The following is a 19569-nucleotide window of genomic DNA, read 5'->3' as shown; positions in this document are numbered from 1 at the left end:
GCACGGAGGCGGCCAAGACATAGAGCGGCACAGTTGAGTGAGCTCGTTACGTACATAGGAGACAACAAAACAAGCAACAAAAAGACAAGGAACCGAAAGTCGTACAGTTCACAGCACAATTCGCACACAAGTTGGCTCAGCGAAATCGTGTACAGTTATCCCGTTCTTGGAGGCGCCGCATGTGCGTTCCACAACCTTAATTTACATGTTGCACTGGCACCATGATGAATCTAATTTCATGCCATACCGCAGTCAGGGAACTTGAGTACGATAACAGAATTCACCAGATCCATTGCCACTGCGCGACTGTCTATTAGCATTTTGGTGCAGTGCTCCGTGTGCCCGTACTTAGCGATCGACGAGTCGATTCCGCGCCGGCCAACGCCTTCGCGCAGCAGCGCACGGTGCATTTTCTTCCACATGAAAACACCGTGCCTAAGGTGGTATTCGAATTCCTTGTACAGCGCAGAGTAATCGCCTGTAAGCGCTTTTTCATGAGGGACCTTCACGGAGCGATTCTGGTCCTCGAAATATTCCCACTGCTTGATCTGGGCAAATTCTTCCGACAGCTCAGCATCATAGCAACGCTCTGGAAGCCATGCAAATGAGACCGTGTCGAACTTGCAATCCGCAGCGCGGGCCATGTCTGGGGTGTTTCCGCATGGCGCGATCATGACCGCAGTCTCGGCGTTGTTGTAATCAATCCCATTTCTGACACCATCCCGCGGCCATGATGAGGCTGGAAATGTTTGGATGGCCAGGTATAGTAAAAATCCCATCAACAATATCAGGCTGGTTGGAAGATACAGCGTACGAACCGAGAGAAAGTCTTGTCTCCTTTGTGGCGTCCCAGGCGATCCAGTCGAAGCTTGCATACGGTCGTGGTCGTCATCGCCTTCCGTTGCCATATCTCCTTTGATGGTGTGGAGACTGAAATAAGGATATCGACCCCGCCAGCTCTTCCATGTTGTGAACACTCGCAACATGTTCGATTCAATGAATCTGTCGAAGCAGATCACTGACGAGAGATGGATGATGGGGATGGTAGCTGGCAGGACATCAACTCACTCAAGGAGTGACTCCAGACGTATATGTAACGCAAAACCAATAGGTTACAAAGACAGAATTTAAGGTGGGATGTGTTGAGGTGCCATTTCTTCCGTCATCCATGTGCCTCATCCGTGGCCAAACGGCCTCATAGTAGACATATGGTTATCACAAGTAGGACCTTTTGGCTTTCAGCGACGTGCATACTTCCGTTTTCGGTCACCTTGCCTCGCATGAAGTAAATAATACAGCACGATTGAGTACTTGCAAGAGCCAAAGGCTCAATAAGCCACTGATCCCTGCCTAGTACCGAAGTATTCGTTGCATTTGCCCCGCGCCCCTCGCATATAATGCCCTTCTGACTCAGTAGTGCCATGCTTACGGAGTACTGAGCCGCACGCACCCTGGCCTATCGTGCCAGATTATGGTCACTTGAACATCAATCACGCCAGCCCTGCTGAATCAACGATGAGTAGCTCCAGTCGGCGGCCATTGCTCTGTCCAGAAATTACTGTTGAAATAGGAGCCCAGCCTCCTTCATTTCGGGCTTCACGCTCCACTATAGACTACATACATATACCTTTCTCTACTCCCATAGATACGTACAGATACTTAACCAACTAATCAATCACTTCACTTACCATAACCTCGTTCATCTCAACAATTACTCCAACAAAGAACCTGTGTAGACTCGCCAACTCTTTCGTCCTTCGATCTTCACTGCGCAGAGAGTCTACTCCTGGTATTTCCAGACTTAGTCTCCGCTCCAATCTCAGATTCAGTCTCAGAGCAGTAAATGCAGGCCTGTTGAATTATAACTCCAGCTGCATCTACGTCACAGCCATAACCATATAAGCAACAAATCGTTCCATGAATATAGCACTTCTTACTCCTAATGCAGGATAGCCGCCCACAACACATTATTGTGTACAGAATCACAGGGAGGCTGTCCTGTCATCTGCGTGATGATGCATTTGAAATAGTCCAAACTCCCCATTTGACTCATATTCAAACAGGCTACACAACTCAGTGAGCATCGCCAGACGTTTTTATGTACTCCGCATCTGGAGCAGGTCTTAAAACCGATCCCTGAGGCCGTAACAATATGTTCGCGGTGCGGTGGGACCACACATCCATGTCGATCGTGTTTCGTCTACACCACTCAGTCAGGGCATCGAAATCAACACATTTATGATTAATGCTCATATCCGGAAATGGAAATGATTTTGTTTCTGTCCAATACATGGTGATCAGGTTCAGATTGCCGGTGTACTGGATGGTCTGAGCAAGCATATCCACGCAGTGGTTGATGTGAACCTCCCTAAATCCTTCTTCAGATGGGCTGAGCATGGATATATTGTAGTAGGTCCCGTATGCAATCCCTATGATTATGATCAGTAATGAGCATGAAGCACCGTGGGATATCTACCACTTCAGGGATAGAGGTATACCTACAACGAAGCTGATTCAGACAGTGCAGCTGGTGATAAATGTCTAGCGTTGCAGCGTATATATCGTCACCTCGGCCATAGTACTTGTCCTCGAGAAGTACGGCGGTTTCCAAGTCTTTGCCCAGGCGGCGCACCTCGTCGGCATGAATAGGGAAAACTCGAGTGACTTCCCACTCGTCCCAGATGGCGTCCGCCTCCGGGTTCGGCATTTGACGGCCAACAGGTCGGCTCCTAGCAGGATATAAGTCGCCGTTGGCAGTCGTAGTGTGCAAATTCAGGTCTATCATATCATGTAGTGGAGCTGCAACGCGTCAGACTCGGTCGTCTCGCTGAATATCTGTGCGAATCAGGCATTACTCACACCATGTGGACACACGCCGAAGTTCTGCATTGAGCTGTTTCGATGTCATGTAATAATTGATCAAAATATCAACCAAAATGCAACTGAAACGGTATTCAGGATGCCGATGGTGTTTTGTACACAATTCTTGAGATTGTACAACAACCACCAGTGGCTTCGCTCACCAGTTACTCACTGGGTCGTCTGACTTTCAGCTTCATCAGTCAGATCATTAGACACCGAAGGCGAGGCTAAAGGTGTTTGGTTATAACTTGTAGAGGTGAAGAGTCCCATATCGCTAGTCCAACAAAATGAATGATGGTAGAATTCGCCGCCCTGGGCTCCTGGAGATATGATGATGGCCTTTCCCCTTATCAATCTCACGCGCGTTAGCCGAAGGATAACGGCGATGAGGACCAGAAGCGGAGTCAATACTGCAGCTGACGCAGTGAGTCCAGAAGGGATCATGGTTGTAAAGTCTCTGGTATCAACGAACGTAGAGGTTTTGAGTTGTAGCTATGTGTGGATGAGTGTTGAATCTGAGGAGACGAGACACCATGTGGCAGTGAGGCTGAAAATATAAGCGGCGCGTGATGCACTTCCCCGCTTCGTCCGTCGGGCGTCGAGCGGCATGTAGAAAAACATAAGTATTTAGCTAGCCATTGAAGAAAGGAAGCTCCATCATCTCTTTTATTATCCTTCTCAGATGTCTTCGACAATGAAATCTTTGAATGCGGGGAGCCCACCTTTCACACTGGCTCATGAGCTATACACGGACCTAAACACTGGCTCCTACGCGATTCGATCTCTTCCCGGCTATCCCCGTGTCCCACTCCTCGATCGCTTTAGGGCGCACGATTTTCTCGCTAAGGACCTTTGCTTTATAGATTTGAACGTTATAACAGCTAAGCTTTGGTGGATGTTAAAATAAGATAGCAGCAGCATCTCTCCGCCCCATCGCCAGATCGTTAAACGACGAACCATCGTCCTAACAGAAGATTCGAAACTCTATCTCGTATAGATTTACGACCGAATGTTCGTGAAGCCGCTGCCATAATATCTTACGTCGCACGCCTTTTGGCTTTAATATGTCTTTGAAGGCAGCGGTGCAAAAAGTTGATAAAAAGATATATAAAAAGCAGCATTAGGTTTTTTACGAACTTATTCGTATTTCATCTAATATAAATCAGATTTACGAATTGCTTAAGATCCTGGTCTGCATTTATTCCCGCCTAATATCATATAGGAATAATATTGCAATTTTATAAGTAAATTTAGCTTAATCACAGATTATAATGTTTCGCCACGCTTTGCCTTCGGGGAAATCCGATTTATAAGGCTTAATTTCTATGCTCCGTTGCTATTTCGAAGATTTTATTTCCAGCGCGTTAAATATTAATATGGCGACTATTTCGCCCGATTCTACGGGCCACTTCTCTTTATAATTGGTATAACGTCGGTGATCCTCAGCGCGCTATAAGTTTGTGTTGCTATCGGATAAAGCCAGTCTGGCTTAAGTTTCTTTAATATGGCCTTTTGGTTCAGCATAATCACTATTATCGTGTTCCTCCTTGTCTTTTTCGCCCTCTGCTCCACCTGGATATGGAAGATCTCCAGGGAGTGGAGATTCGTTATCCGTGATCGTTTGCGACTGCTAAAGGAGGGTCGTATTGACTAAGTATATAGCAGCAGTATAACAAATGCAATTGCGCTCGAGTTGATTGAATTGCCAACTTTTTAATGATTAGCTATAGTTGTATATTAAATGCAACGGCAAAATGAGATAACGTCTTGACGCCCAAGGCATTGCATTTCGGAGCCTCGTCAAGCTGTATGCCTTGGTGGCGATGCTGCAGCTATATGCCAAGACCTGCATGGCTCTCGAGGACTGAAAATGCCTTGCAGGGGGTGAAGATGCGCTGAGCTGAATTGTCGTCGAACCAGGTCCGCTTCCAACCCACCATCTTTCTGGAGTCCCGCCATAATAATTGGTGTTTCTGAGCTCGGGTGGCTGGTCTTTTGGAGTGCGCATGCATGAGATTGGCAATTTCCGGGCTGTTGTGCCACGAAGCGAGTATATTATGGCAATAGATAGCGAAGATCTCAAAACGTCTTACATAGTAATATCACGTTTGTCGCAAGGACCGTGCTGCATTTTGAAGCAAACGCAACTCAATTGGATATCGCAAGCAATCTCTCTTGGCCAAACCCCGCTTCTCTGCCAAAAAGATGGCGGCCGCATATTAAACGGCCAGATCTATGCCGAAGTAAGCTAGCTCCAGCAGCTCCAGCAGTATCCATTGCAACCATGCTCCATTTTACACTTCCTGTTCAATGCCACGACTACCGACTCGAACACAAAAAGGAGGTTGTAAAAGAAACCGGAAAAATCACAACGCTGCGTAGTTATCAGATCGTCACCGATCCGACTACTAGGCTGGCGGTTACTAGTTTATCTAGGGCAGAGCGGACGGGATGCCGAGTTCTCTAGTACCTATGGTCGTATGTGACAGCAAATTCATTTGTTGCAATTCATATCCGTGATCGCGTTGAGGTAGGTGCCGTGCGGCGTGGATATAAGTTTCCACGGACCCTTGAATCTTACGTAATTTACGAGCTGCTCAACGAGCTGCACATCTCACTGTCTTCCTTGCCGTAGATGCTATTGCCAATCCGTCGTGATTCTCAGATTCTCCGTCGTCATATCTCTCATCCCGTTTTTTATGGCCAATTTTACGTGGTATAATAGGCGTGATGGAAGAAGCCGTGATATTGAGTATCATTCGCGGTGGTGCGTTGTGGTTCTAGCACTGTAATTCTGGTTCTGCCGCTGCGCTATACCCACTGCACCGCATTTGCCGCACTGCAATATAATTGCGCGGCACCACCTATTGTGATGCACCACCTATGCCGCGGTACCCGAACCCTTGGTTTTGGCAATCATGTAGTTGTTAAAGCCTGCATCGGGAGTTAGCAAGCAGCTGCATCGCCAATTATGCTGGGAGCTCAATGGATGATCTAGTGCAGTGCGTGGTTCAATAGGTGCTGTTTTGGTGAGAATGACATAAGATTCACGAGTCCGTGTGAACTTAGGTTCACGAGGACCCGTGAACGTATTGGGAGCCGAACCGGCCCCATAGTCAAGTGGCACAGCGAGGACATATATGCAATTTGTCGCCAGGCAGCCGCGATCTCTTGCGGCGCGGCATATCCTCTTCTGTCGCTTCTTTGTTCCTGTGAATTTGGACCACCTATATTGTAGGCAGGGATCGCTCACCATGTTTGGCTCAAGTTTGGTGCTCCTTGGAGCGTGCCTGACGGCAATCAATATCCTTTCCGGTAGGCCAAATGGACCCGACGCCAATCCGTCTCAGAAACAGCAGTTCCGCAAATGCAACGCGTGGTTGTTGGGTAGCATCATTGCTGCTGTTGTTCTTGGCACAATTACTTTATTGACCACACTCATGAAGGAACCTGGGTCTGGCAACTTGATAGGTCTGTCCGGCAGAAGCACCGGCATTATGGTACGTAATTCCGCGAGGTCCTGCCCAAATTTGGCCATGTTGGGGAATGGACTTAGATCTGTCAATACTAGACAAGGAATTGATCAGCCGCAATACATGGTTTTAGGTGACTTCATCACCAATCGGTTCTATATCACCCCGCTTTGACCACAGCCTCGTCGTTCAGACTCAGGCTTAAAGCTGATCAGTTTTCCGCAAAGGTAGAATTCTTGTCACTTCTCATTTCAACAGCTTCGCGAATCTACGTTAGTTGCAATGGAGTCCATTTATACAGCACTCGACGTCGGGAGCTACGAAATTCGACTGCTCACAATCCTCCCTGGCGATGACAATACAACGATATGTTGTACACTGCAAAATCAAAGTCTTCTCTCCAAGCCAAAATATACGGCATTGTCATATTGCTGGGGCGATGCCAACGTCACTGTCCCAATAATTGTTGATGGCAAAAACATAGAGGTGACCGTCAACTTGCGAGACGCATTATTACAGCTCCGGATTATTGGAGTAAAGCAAATATGGGCCGACGCCGTGTGTATCAACCAGAAGGATGCTCAGGAAAAGAGTCTGCAGGTTGGCCGCATGGACCAGGTGTATTCTAACGCAGCTCAGACGTATACATGGCTTGGTAAAGAGGGATCTGATCGCGCCGCAGCCGGTCTGATGTTTCTTGGCCGAATAAGCTCGAATGAAACGGTCACCGACAGCATACAACATACGCATAATATAGACAGTCCAGCGCGGTCTGATCATATGAGTGAGGGCATGGGCAATGCTGGCGCCGATCACAACGAGTCCTCTGCATGTCCATCTTTCCGGGATTTGGAAGATTTACTTCGTCGCGATTACTGGGGGCGCCGCTGGATTATCCAAGAAGTTGCTGCTGCCCAGCAGGTAGAGGTTGCCTGTGGGACAGTAACTATTGATCTGAAAGACCTGATAAGCGCTATTAAGTTATGCAAACGGTCAAAATATTGGTCATTAGATATGGCCAGCTACTGCACAAACTTGGACCAGATAATCCAAATTCGCGGGGAACAACGACTTGAGCAACAGGAAACGCTGTGCAAAAACATCGTCAAAACTCAGCACTTCTCATCCAAAGACGATCGCGATAAGGTTTTTGCCCTGATTGGTATCTCTTCCGACGGCAAAAAACTGATTCAAACCCCAAACTATTTTCAAAATTTTGAATCAATGCTGAGGGAACTAGCCATTGCCGTTTTTCGTGCAAATGGCAACTTCAACACGATGGTACTGGACCGTCACCACCGCGATGCTTCCCCAAACCAACCCAGTTGGGTACCACATCTTTTGGCACTGGAAGACCCATAAAGTGATACGACTATCCGCCACGATCGTTTATTTGATCCAGATTTCGTTGATTACAGCCTTTCACGTTCCGCGGGAACATTTATAATCAAAGGAGTCGTTGTGGGAACCATAGTTGCGACTTCGGCTGTGTTAATGGACGCCGCGCCAGGAACATCCGCTTTGGAAGCGACCTCGAGCGACGCCGTCAGTGCAGCAACACCTCAGACGCAGCCACAAGAATACTATGGATCATCGAGAGAAATTTCAAGGGTCATTGTTCGCATGCTCTCGTCAAAGTTTGAATACAATGACAGAAGCCAGGAACGCCGCTCACGATTGCTCTCCTGGCTGAATATATGGGATCACCATGATAGACTGTACCTCCTGCGGTGTGAGCTGGACAGCCCTTCTCTGGCCAGGCTACAAGAGTGGACTAACGCCAACAAGAATTTCTTCTTGGGCAGAAGATCTTTGCCGGAATGGCTAGCTGAGAGCGAAATTAGCTATTATTATCGCTACTTGAAGGTCATTCCAACACATAAGCCAGGATATTTCATTGCGGCTTTCTTTTTCCTTATGCTTATGTCTATATTCGCATGTGTAATGGGGTGGCTTTTCTCGTTTTTTACATTCCCTGTGCTTGTGGCGTTTATATTTATTGCTATAGACCTTTGGGTTATAGGATCGTTGATACGTTTCGCGTGGCCGTTGCGTCACAAGAGTCTCGGTGGGAGATTTGATTTTCTCGCGAAGAAACAAACGAGGATGATATTGTGCGATAAAGGGATGATTGGTATGAGTACAGCTCATGCTCAAGGCGGCGATCAAGTATGCCTGCTTACAGGTTTCTCGACCGCGGTGGTGCTTCGCAAGGAGATTGTTCGCGAAGAGGGTGTCCAGCCAGAAGAGAAGCACACAGTGGTCGGGATGGCCAGGATTACTTTGAATCCAGCACAATATGGAATGTATTGGGAGCTTATCGAAGACCACTGGCGGCACAAATATAATCTCCAGAATATCCCTGGAGTGCAGGACTTCACATTAGTCTAAGCTCCGTATGTCGACTTGGTTAGGCACACCAGGATATATGCGAGTGGATGTCTTGGGCGACTGCAGGTACTGTTGGAAGACGAAACAGCTCAGGTCGCGGAAAATATCTTCATCTCAGCTTTTCTTTTTGCATTCTGTTTCCTTTTTTCTATATCCCTTGGGCATCTCGGCTTGATGGCGAAAGAGTGGGGCCTTCGGCGCGAAGTCCATATGTATTTACCTAATCTTCTAATCATATCCTGTATAATTTATAAAAAATTCGGCGCGACCCCAGGCAGCTATTCGCTTTTATTAGTGAAGTTGCATAATATTAATTTATTAATTTGCTCTTACCGCATATTAGGGACCAAATCACCCGTATCAGACAGCCGGGCATTTGCGGCGTGAGTATTCGGAGATATGATTATTGTTGATCAAGGTGGTGCTTTCCTATTGGAGTTTAAACTGGTCTGATATGGGTGTTAATTGTGTGATGTGTTGATCTATGTTCTGCGCCTCCAGTTTTGACGAGGTGTACGCTTATTTGGGTGGCCCCGGCTAATCCCCGGGAGGTCCCGTACATCTATCTGAACACCATGGTGTTGATCCGTGTGCTCAAGCACACCCCAGTGTATGGGAACCATAATCCACCATCTGACAACTATGTCCGTCTTCAACTTGCAAAATAATGGGGCACATTAATGTGACATAGAAAAACCACAATTTTCAATTGGAGAAGCGAGTGGGCCTATTGTCAGGTAGTGACTATATGACAGCCTCTTGCTGCTCGGAAAGCCGACACAAATATCCGAACTCTTGCGACTATGATGCAAACATCGGCACTGAGAGTACATTTGTTTCGTTTCTTTTGTGTGAAATAAATTGCTTCAGCTAATCCAATGTCATCAATGAGAGAGCCGTGATTTGAATGGGTCCTTCATGAGTTAAAGATGAAGGCAGTCTTGGTCAAGTCTCTTCTGCTCTTCGGAGCACGAACACGCGCCTTGTCAGGCGTCGTCAATTGCACCATTGACAACTTTCAGAGCATTTTGGACTCGAATGGTACCATTGATCAGGTCGTGTATGCACAGCACTATGCTGCCAACTCGACATTCCAAAACCCAAACGCTACGACGCTGCAGTTTGCCTCCAACCCCGTTGCTCTACCAGCCACCTGCGCTGTGCAAGTCAACGTCACTACCGAGTATCAAACGCATTTCAGTTTTGGCATTTTTCTTCCGGATGACTGGAATGGAAGGTTCTTGTGGGTCATGCCCGGCCTCTTCTATTATGCGTGCGGCCAACTGATGACAAATTCTCAGTCTCGCCGCCCAGGAAGGTACCAATATCAACTGGGTTGACATGGTAACTGGATAGGATACTACAATGATTGTTCCATGTGCTGATAATTTTTATAGGCAGTGGGCCTCCGCTACAGATTCGCGTCGGTGGCCACAGATACCGGTCATACCGGATCTGATATGAATGGGTTCTGGTATCTGAATCCCGAGTCATTGAATGATTGGGGTTGGCGCGCAAACCACCTCGGTACTGTGTATGGTAAGTTGCTTACAGAACAGTTCTATGACACGAGTATAGCGTATAGCTACATGGCGGGTTGCTCGACTGGTGGGCGACAATCTTTCAAGGAGGCACAAATGTTCCCCGAGGATTTTGACGGCATTATCTCGGCCTGTCCTGCGTATTGGACTACCCACCAGCAGTTCTTCAACCTGAAGCAGACTACGTTTCAATACCCCTCTGGCTCTAATCACACCATTCCGACTGAGTTGTTCGATCTGATTGGCCAAGAGGCTATACGCCAGTGCGACCCCCAAGATGGACTTGTTGATGGGCTCATCTCCGATCCTCTTGGTTGCAACTTTGACTACCATTCACTGCTGTGTATTGGTAGCAGCAATACCAGTTCGTGCCTGACGGGGCCCCAGCTTGATACTTTGCACAAGTTCTACAGCGACTGGAAGGAGGACAACGATACCTTTATATATCCCCATTCGTTGTACGGAAGTGAAGCCATGTGGAACCAGAGCGGAATCTTCGGCAACGGTAGCATCAGCAATATTGGATCGCAATATTGGTACCCCCAGCATATTCTGGGACTCACAAACTTTACATTCGAAAACCTTACTTTAGACCTCATTCAATGGGCTGAAGAGGTTGACCCTGGTCAAGATCAGGCTAGCGATTGGGACCTCTCTCCATTTTATGAGCGAGGAGGAAAGCTATTGCATTACCATGGCCACTCTGATGCCATTGTACCACCTTGAGTCGGCATCTACTTCCGTGATCAAGTGGCTGCCACTATTGCCCCAAAGGGTATTGATCTTGGCGAGTTCTATCGTTTGTTTCTTATACCCGGTATGGAGTAGGTCTCACCCCTTGTCCCGATTGTCTGTTATTCTTGTTCACAACGTCTAGGCATTGTTATAGCACACCTAGTACCATGGATGCACCATGGTACATGCGTGCCAATAATGTATTCAGGTGCCGTCCCATTCTCAACCCACTGCATTAGGGCCAGAATTATATCGTGCTCCGCATCTGAATAGCCAGGAACGCTGTGAAGTGATGGGCTCAGGAATGACGCCTGTGTGGGACCGGCAATTTCATCGACACGGTTGACTACATAGTGGACAAGCAGCGACCTATCTGCGCGTATCCCAATCAGGCCAAATATAGAGGAAGTGACGATATCTGGGACGCTGCAAACTTTAGGTGCGCATCTTTGTATTAGACTTTTGAGGTAATTGCGTAACTTTCTTCCACGCCGCTTCCAGGTTTTCGTATAAGGTTTCGCAAGTGCCTCGGTGTCACCTTATATCATTTCCTATCGCTACAACGGAATACCTGAATAAGTGATTTGAAAGGCGAAAAGGGCGGATCACGACAGTCCATCACATCCCCTTTAAGAAACATTTAACGGCATTCGCAGTCGGGGCCGTTGTCCGCTCTGAAGCAAACGTTCTTGAAGTCGGCCGCAGGGCAGTCGTTGTCATTGATATCGCTAAAGCCTGCGCATTGTCCTCCATTCTGGCAGTTACAATCACCCAGGCAGTCCTGTCCAGTGATCTGAGCCTGACCGCAAGTAAATGCATGTGTAGTATCGCCGCAATGAAGGTCTTGCTACATATTATCAAGTTAGCATCGTAAAAATAAACAGATTTGATTTGCAAAACTGTTTCCAAGAGACAAAGTGCACTAACCGCAGCGACTCCCGCTATGGCTACGACAGCCAAAAGTCCGACTGATGCAGAAAGCCTCATATTGGAGTGAATTGGGTTGAAATGGATGAGTTTATTTACTGGTGTATGGATATGTGTTATGTTTGATGCACTTTTATGTTAACAGAGAAATAAAGCATCAATCTATGTACTTTTATAATGTCCCGTTAACAATTTTACACGGCGACTGCAGCGATCTTATGTGTAAAGGTATTCGGAGAGACTCGGCTATGCTGGATCGGGAACCCATCAAAGACAATTTTCACACACTTTTCATCATCAGATTCTATTCTACGTCATTGATGAGAAATCCCATATGCTCTCCTACTGAGTCCACATGTGTTGATCAACTCGCTCAGCCTCTACAACGATGAAGATCTTTGGCATAATTTTAGAAAGTCAGCGTGGCAAGCAAAATTCAAGATAAAATTAATCTAACCGGGACAGTGACGTAAATCATTCGAATTCACCAATGACGAATTTCAAGATCCATAGCTCATGTTTGGCAGATACTCCATACCTCTGATCCTAAGGAAGATTATCCGAGTGTCGTATGCGGTAAGCTACGGATATCATTCTCGTATGTTCCCGACTTCGCCCCTTCTGATGAATCCAGCCATAAGCACTCTACGTCAGCATTGCCTTCAATTCCTATCGGATAAGACGTAGACTGACGATCTCAAGGCCTCATACTAAAGTTCGTGAGGATGCTTACGGCTATTGGAATGCCTTCATAATAAGATTAATGGAGCAAGATGTTGATCATGGAATAAGGAAGCTTGATGTAATGGCTCGTCATTGGTACACACGGTAGAATCGATGACGTTAGAACACGTTTAAGACACTTTGAAGCTTTGCACAATCCAGACACTGCTATATTAAGGCAAGTAATTCTCGGGTCAAAATGGTCTTTCTCAAAACCCATTACTCCAAAACACCACACACTCAAGACTTCAACGAACTCCAGCGAAATCTTCTAAATTTGTAGCCCTTCGCATATCTTTGTTTTAACAAAAAAGAAACACACATAAACCAGATCGTCAAGATGTTGCCTCAGCAGATTCTTGCAACAATTGCCCTAACCACTTCGGCCTCTGCCTCTGCGATGAACATGCGCCGAGCTGCGGACCCCATCATGGGCCCGGCCACTTGCGGAGTCGGTGGTAAGGAACGATACCTCGACCACGACGACCTGGTCAAGACCGTCGAAGAATTCGCCGCCTGGGTCGAAAGGGGAGCCAACGGACAAGTTGACGCTGCCGGCAAGTTCCACTACAGCCTCCACGTAAGTACCACACTACTCACTGATTTGGGGCCGGTGCAATGGGATGAGAGCGATCTGAGCGATATTGATATGTGTGGCTAACAAGTATGAAACTTCGTCTTCTTCCTTCTAGTACGACTCGGACGATGTCACTCTATTCGCGTGCGACTACAAGTCAAACAGTGCAGGAAGTGTGATTACCGGACAACTAATCCGCAAAGCCTTGGGCAGCAATGGCTGGCTCGACCAGCAGTGCAACACGGACAATGCTGGCTACGAACGAAGCAACGATCTTTCGGTTGGGCGTACCTTTGTAAGCTCTTATTCATTGCCACTTGTTCTTGTTGATACCTGGAACTAATGAGAATTGTGAAATCTAGAAGGGAGACCATTACTGTTAAAAGTCAAGATGTCGTCCTCTTTCTGGTCAACGTGAGGAGGGAGGCGTGGGGTTGCGCATTGCCTTGATTATGTTGGAACATTCTTTCACGGAGACCTTTGTATCAATAGTTGGACTGGGATTCATTTACGGAAAGCATAGAAGTTCACTCTAAGCAGTTGGCTTTTAGCCTATAGAGAATATCTCTGCAATACATTCGTTAGTTTTTTATTTTATAAAACCGTTGCTGTATGACCACAGGGCAAACGATGTTGGCTTCATATGAATAAAACGACGGTCAATTATACCCGACGAAGAACCAGGAGTAAGATGCTATAAAACTTCGAAGCGGCAATATATAATATTCGTCGAAAACTCGTTTACATTCTGAAAGGTTTGGTTGTGTCGAACACCAATGGTTCGAGATATGGGCGGTCGAAAATCAAATCCCAGTGAATATTGTCAATCAAAAGTCGAGAGTTTAACGCAGGCGGCAAAGCGTATCATCCATCAAAAAGGTAACCACGGCCAACATTCGAGATATAGCATTGGCTATCCTGAAAAATTCTATCCGGCTTATTAGCTTTTTGTTTCAGTACGCAGTCACTCAATGGCTAGCATAGTGCCAGCCTTAGCAAATATTTTCATAGTTGTATCACTGCCAATAAAGATCTCCCACCTACATTAATCAAGCTATATTATATTATATAATACAGACTCTGTTAGAATAATGGGATATATGGTCTCGTACGAAGACGGTATCTAGATAGGTAGTAGAGACTGGAGGACTAGCCACCACAGCCACACTGTGGCTGACGGCTGCTAACATCCGAACGCCGGAAGGCGTTATCTACAGACCATCGTACGAAGGGAAGTATTCCCTTTGTACTGCACGTTGAATATAGATCTATTTGCCGTCACCTGGTGTACGAAGTGAAATCCATCTGGATGGTGAAGCCATTCTACAGACTCTTTTATTATGTCGATTCTCGTGGCAAGTTTAGCAACCATATACAGCGGCTCATTAATGATGGATATTTCCCCTTTAAGTCCAACGCAGCTGGCAAAGACGAGTCTAATAAGCGAGAGTTCCCAGCTGGTGACGGCTGAAATGCAACAATGATTGTCAGCCTGTTGGCTCCAACAACCATTGTCCAGAACCAGGGGTTCCCCCCATAGTAGACACTGGGAATTCACTCAAAACCTAAAGCTTTCACTTCATCCATGCCATCCATTTTCAATCAACAATCCAGCATACTTGGTCAAAGGTATGTTCAATGTTCGTTAGATTGACCAGCAATACTAAACTAGAAGGACGGGTGAAGGCTTCTGCTATATACAGCCACAGTGTGGTTCGCCCCCAGCCACCTCATTTCAACACACTGTGTCAGTCTGGTTCACTCAATCCTCAACAACACATGTCTGGGCCATTGTCGCCATATCCACTCTTCGTCTTGTCCAAGGACAACGACAGCCAGGTGCGTTCGAATAGCTTCGCATCCAGACTTGGCCATTACTGATCCAATTACGCAGTACCTCAAGACGCTTCTCAGCGAACTTGCATCGGCTCCAGGCAGTGGCGGCTGCAATAATTTCACGCTGGTTACTGCAACCAACAATGCTACAATCCCTGTTAAGCGTTATGTTCCCATCCGCGAGGGTAGTGACGAAATGCGCGAGTCGATCATTTCCGGTACAACACCGGATGTAGTGCCTGAGCCATTCACTTCACCATTCACAGGCAAAGACCTTCACGAATGCGCCAAATGGATCCGTGACTTGCCACACGACCTAAACATTGCTTGGCAGAAGGAGTTCTTCTGTGCAGTCGACAAGCACTGCCGCGACGAGAACACCCTCCTCCTCGTTCGTCGGTTTGAGTCCGCTGAGGACGGTCTCGCTGTGCATGCCTTCCCGGTCGCCGTGACAGATGCTGATTCATTCATCATGAATTATGTTGGAGACGACTGGGAGGATCAATTGCAGAGGTACCAGAGGAGGGCCCACAGAAGGGGCACGGCTGATAGAAGTGTTGGTGTTCCATTTGAGTATAATGCAGTGAATCATTGAAACGGTGGTATATAGATAATATTTTACGAGAGCTGAAAATTTATGATCACAATCTGACTTCTAGAACTCATCACCTCGTGTAGAACATGCCTAATAACAAAATATTGGTAATTTCATCGATATGAGCCTAAATTCTCAAAAACTCTCATCTGAGTCAATGTGTGAGGGGAATTGTGACATCAGGAGCCTCTGGAATATATCTGAGTTGTTCCTATAATATACAAACAAGAGGTGCTGAAGAACTATCCAACATACACGAACAAGTGATTTGCGGTGGGTACTGACTACGTCAATGCAACAGCTTGGTACAAAGAGCACCAGGCAGTTTTAAGTGAATGACAACAACAACAACAACAACAACATAGGGGCATAACCAAGCTTGAACTGGCTATCGAAGAGATACTTGGGAGCTCCTATCATACGGATGCTTTTCCCAGCCTAGCGTCGGAATATGAAAGCTCCCATTATACTTAAAACCGCTGCCGCAGGTTTCAAGCATTCCGTCCCCCACTATGTCCGTAAAGTCCGCTGGTTAGAGAGATTAGGTACATACCTCTTCTTCTCGGCATTCACGCTTTTCTGCCATGAACAAAATGTCCAAAGCGGCAATGCATAAAATAATTGATTCAAATACGTGAGGCGTTGATAAATAAAGGCTCAAAAAGAAGTTTCGGATCCTCATAAGCAGAACGAGCATTATAACGTTAGTGCTATCCTTGAACGAGGGACATGTACAAATGTACGATTGTATAGCTTCCATTAAATTAACGCTGATGTCTGTTGCTCATGCGGCTAAAAAAGGGTGTAAATCAGATTGCATAGTGTAAATAAAGCTACTTTGATGTCCACTGATTCTGAGTGATTGGTCAGTCAGCCAAGCTTATACCATCGGGTTTGCAAAGTTGGATTTTAGGAAAGCCGAGTGGTGTGAATAGCCCGATTTGGGATAAGCAGGGTTGTAATCAAGTGCACCAATCACTGTGTGCGGAGTGCCGGCCTTAAGACGATTACTCCACCCGTGGACGCCGCCAAGCTTCGATAATGCTATACACACTATGGCCAGTAGTAGCCTTGTAAGGAAACAGGTATAAAGGCGTGTGATGCCTTCATGTTGGGAAGAACGCTTGATAACAAAGACAGACACAACCAAGCGAGAACACAGATAGTCAAGTTGATTGCCGCGCAGCTTCAGCCTACTCCAAATACCCTCTAGAATATTCACATCACCCACCAGAAGACACGATGCCTCAGCTCGTCGGCAAAGAAGTGGGACCCATCGGCTTTGGTCTAATGGGTGAGTTTTACACGGAACCACAAACCTCTTTGCTCTGGAGCTAATCTCGCTGATCAGGCTTCACGTCGCGTACCAACTCGTGCTCGCAAGAGCAAGCTTTCGCGGCCATGCGGGCCGCGCTGAAGAATGGCATGAATTTCTGGAACGGGGGCGAGTTCTACGGCACGCCCGAGTACAACTCCCTGCACCTCCTCGAGCGCTACTTTGAGAAGTATCCCGAGGATGCCGGCAAGGTGGTTCTTTCTATCAAGGGTGGATATGGCCCTGTCAAAGGCCCGGATGGGTCCCCTGAGGGGATCCGCCAGTCGCTAGACAACTGCCTGGCGCTGTTGAAGGGCCGCAAGAAGATTGACATATTTGAGTGTGCACGACGAGATCACAACACGCCATTAGAGGTGACCTTTGGCGTCCTCGAGAAGGAGTATGTCCAGACGGGCAAGATTGGTGGAATCTCCTTGTCTGAAGTTAAGGCCTCAACTGTCCATGAAGCGGCCAAGATTACTAAAATTGTGGCTTGCGAGGTTGAACTCTCCCTGTAGGCAGATACGAAGAGTCTACGTTGTGAGATATACTAATAACCCTACAGATGGAGCACCGATATCTTGGAAAATGGTGTTGCGGCAGCTTGCGCCCAGTATGGTATTCCCATCGTCGCGTACTCACCCTTGGGCAATGGAATCCTCACCGGTCAGATCAAGTCACTAGAGGACGTGCCAGTCGACAGATACATACACCACTACCCACGCTTCCAGCCCGATGCGTTCCCCATCAACCTTGAACTGGTGAAGCAGGTCGAGTCAATTGCGCAGAAGAAGGACTGCAAGCCGTCGCAATTGGCCATAAACTGGACGCGAGCATGTGCCAAGAGAGCTGGCACGTCAGTCATCCCTATTCCAGGAGCAATCACCGCTGACAGAGTGGACGAGAACGCCAAGGTGCTTGAGCTTACCGATGAGGATCTAGCAGAGTTGGATTCTATTCTGAGCAAGTTCGAAGTTATAGGAGCCAGATATCCCCGCGGCATTCCCATGGAGGGTTGATGGATAATTTCACGGCGTATTAAATAATATTTATTTCATCTTGTCACGTGCTAGACACCACGGGGGCTTCTTTTACCACCCACTTTACGTATCTACTTTTGTCTAGCTTCAGAAAAGACGCCTTTGATGTTCCCCGCGCCATTGTATTCCAGAAAGTATTGCAAAATTCTTTGTGCGGCCGAGGACTTGTGACCGTCATCTTTACTCTGTGTAAAACTTCGGAAAAAGGAGATCCGCCGCGACGAAATCGTCGTACTGCTCATCTTTTGCAACCCTGGCGGCGTCAAACATGGCCCAGCTCTCGTTGATGGCATCGATGATAGCCTTTCGTGCATCGGGGACGTAGTTGTGGACCACGCGTTTGGGCCAGCTGTCAAATGTGGCATTGCTGATGGATTGCACATTAGCAAGGTCAAGGAGAATGGGACAGGGCGTACTTACTACTCTCGGCGAACAATCTCGCGGACGGTACGGCGGAATTGTACCATCTCCTCAGCGGAGAGCCAGTCGCTCAGGGCTGTGGCGTTCTTGTCGTCCAGCTTCTTGTCGACGACCTTCATGGCATTATTGACCTTATGGTGTAATCGCTGTGGTCGCAGCCTCGGGTTGAGCGGACGGTCGCGTCCGCGGCTGGTGCTGGCGGCAGGAGTATCGGCTGTGTCGCCGACAGCAGACTCGTTTCCGGGTGAAGACATCGTGAGCACCGTTGAGGGGTTGGTGTGCTTGATGGTGCAGCTGTTGCCTGAAGATGTTTGTGTCGATGGAAAGGCAGCTTCTGAATTGCTCGAAGATGGCAAGTTGGAGGGCAAAGGGAGAGGGAAGGTGTCGACAAAAGGATTTGTGGTTTGCAGGAACAGATTGAAAGAGTGCTAGGCTTGACGATTGAATGCAGCAAACGTCGTTCGTTGCTGTGTGGACGTGAAGTGGGATGGAAAAGCGCGTCATGCTTTTATCTGGTGTTGAGCAGCGCGTTTGCTCAAATCTAAAGGTGACGAAAGTACATCTACAAGAGATCGTCTTGCAATTCAACCAACAAAGATCTGTTTGCTTCGAAACTGGAAGTATCGGACAGATACACCAACGAGGCTATCATGTCAACTTCATCGCGGTTAACCATTAATCATGGCCTGGTTCACTTGCACAACATGAGCTTCACAACAATATTTCAGAATGTCAAACATGTTAGATATTCTTGGAGCAATGCATGCTACTCGTAAAGACTTTGGTTGTGCAAACACAAAGAAACATCCAACTGAACAGCTTGTTCTCTTTTGCGACTGTCTTCACAGGGCATACATGTTAGGGAGGACTAGTTCCAATAGAATGAAGCCGTCACTCTCCCAAACACTCTCATTGTCGAAACTCCCCGCCTCTTGTCAGCCGGAATTCCAATTCTGTTCAACAGCCTGTAGGTTGGCTCTCTAGAATGCATCAGGGCTGTCATTGGTTTCCTGATGTTTGCGGTCAAGAGTCCGTGGTATCATCACGAAGACAATTAAATGTTTAAGCAGGCTCCTCGCGCGAGGGCAAGTAAGTAAAGCTCGGTGTTCAGGAGTCAAATCAAGACAACATGGA

At 47.2% G+C, this 19569-nt stretch overlaps 9 protein-coding genes across 9 annotated transcripts; 5 read left to right on the top strand and 4 right to left on the bottom strand.

Annotated features, from left to right (window-relative positions):
* Nucleotides 1-236: 236 nt before the first annotated feature.
* On the bottom strand, nt 237-908 carry PFICI_08703 (uncharacterized protein; the record flags this gene model as incomplete). Its single annotated transcript, XM_007837284.1, has 2 exons — nt 237-306; nt 349-908. The coding sequence occupies 2 exons, from the start codon at nt 906-908 to the stop codon at nt 237-239; spliced, it is 630 nt and encodes a 209-aa protein (XP_007835475.1).
* Nucleotides 909-2073: 1165 nt separating this feature from the next.
* Nucleotides 2074-3306, bottom strand: PFICI_08702 (uncharacterized protein; the record flags this gene model as incomplete). Its single annotated transcript, XM_007837283.1, has 4 exons — nt 2074-2429; nt 2503-2778; nt 2860-2942; nt 3035-3306. The coding sequence occupies 4 exons, from the start codon at nt 3304-3306 to the stop codon at nt 2074-2076; spliced, it is 987 nt and encodes a 328-aa protein (XP_007835474.1).
* Nucleotides 3307-6617: 3311 nt separating this feature from the next.
* Nucleotides 6618-7697, top strand: PFICI_08701 (uncharacterized protein; the record flags this gene model as incomplete). The annotated part of the gene is made up of 1 exon (XM_007837282.1): nt 6618-7697. The coding sequence occupies one exon, from the start codon at nt 6618-6620 to the stop codon at nt 7695-7697; it is 1080 nt and encodes a 359-aa protein (XP_007835473.1).
* Nucleotides 7698-9655: 1958 nt separating this feature from the next.
* On the top strand, nt 9656-10993 carry PFICI_08700 (uncharacterized protein; the record flags this gene model as incomplete). The annotated part of the gene is made up of 3 exons (XM_007837281.1): nt 9656-9969; nt 10028-10070; nt 10124-10993. The coding sequence occupies 3 exons, from the start codon at nt 9656-9658 to the stop codon at nt 10991-10993; spliced, it is 1227 nt and encodes a 408-aa protein (XP_007835472.1).
* A 649-nt stretch (nt 10994-11642) lies between these two features.
* On the bottom strand, nt 11643-11989 carry PFICI_08699 (uncharacterized protein; the record flags this gene model as incomplete). The annotated part of the gene is made up of 2 exons (XM_007837280.1): nt 11643-11849; nt 11930-11989. The coding sequence occupies 2 exons, from the start codon at nt 11987-11989 to the stop codon at nt 11643-11645; spliced, it is 267 nt and encodes an 88-aa protein (XP_007835471.1).
* Nucleotides 11990-12992: 1003 nt separating this feature from the next.
* On the top strand, nt 12993-13572 carry PFICI_08698 (uncharacterized protein; the record flags this gene model as incomplete). Its single annotated transcript, XM_007837279.1, has 2 exons — nt 12993-13232; nt 13345-13572. The coding sequence occupies 2 exons, from the start codon at nt 12993-12995 to the stop codon at nt 13570-13572; spliced, it is 468 nt and encodes a 155-aa protein (XP_007835470.1).
* Nucleotides 13573-15008: 1436 nt separating this feature from the next.
* On the top strand, nt 15009-15660 carry PFICI_08697 (uncharacterized protein; the record flags this gene model as incomplete). Its single annotated transcript, XM_007837278.1, has 2 exons — nt 15009-15068; nt 15124-15660. The coding sequence occupies 2 exons, from the start codon at nt 15009-15011 to the stop codon at nt 15658-15660; spliced, it is 597 nt and encodes a 198-aa protein (XP_007835469.1).
* Nucleotides 15661-16902: 1242 nt separating this feature from the next.
* PFICI_08696 (uncharacterized protein) lies at nt 16903-17994 on the top strand (the record flags this gene model as incomplete). Its single annotated transcript, XM_007837277.1, has 3 exons — nt 16903-16954; nt 17012-17489; nt 17541-17994. 3 exons carry the CDS (start codon nt 16903-16905, stop codon nt 17992-17994), a joined length of 984 nt encoding a protein of 327 aa, XP_007835468.1.
* Nucleotides 17995-18195: 201 nt separating this feature from the next.
* PFICI_08695 (uncharacterized protein) lies at nt 18196-18689 on the bottom strand (the record flags this gene model as incomplete). Its single annotated transcript, XM_007837276.1, has 2 exons — nt 18196-18382; nt 18436-18689. 2 exons carry the CDS (start codon nt 18687-18689, stop codon nt 18196-18198), a joined length of 441 nt encoding a protein of 146 aa, XP_007835467.1.
* Nucleotides 18690-19569: the final 880 nt, after the last annotated feature.

This window comes from Pestalotiopsis fici, assembly GCF_000516985.1.
Source record: "Pestalotiopsis fici W106-1 unplaced genomic scaffold PFICI_Scf_6, whole genome shotgun sequence".
NCBI lineage: Eukaryota > Fungi > Ascomycota > Sordariomycetes > Amphisphaeriales > Sporocadaceae > Pestalotiopsis > Pestalotiopsis fici.
The sequence above is the reverse complement of the archived record's forward strand: the minus strand, read 5'-3'. Positions and strand labels throughout refer to the sequence as shown.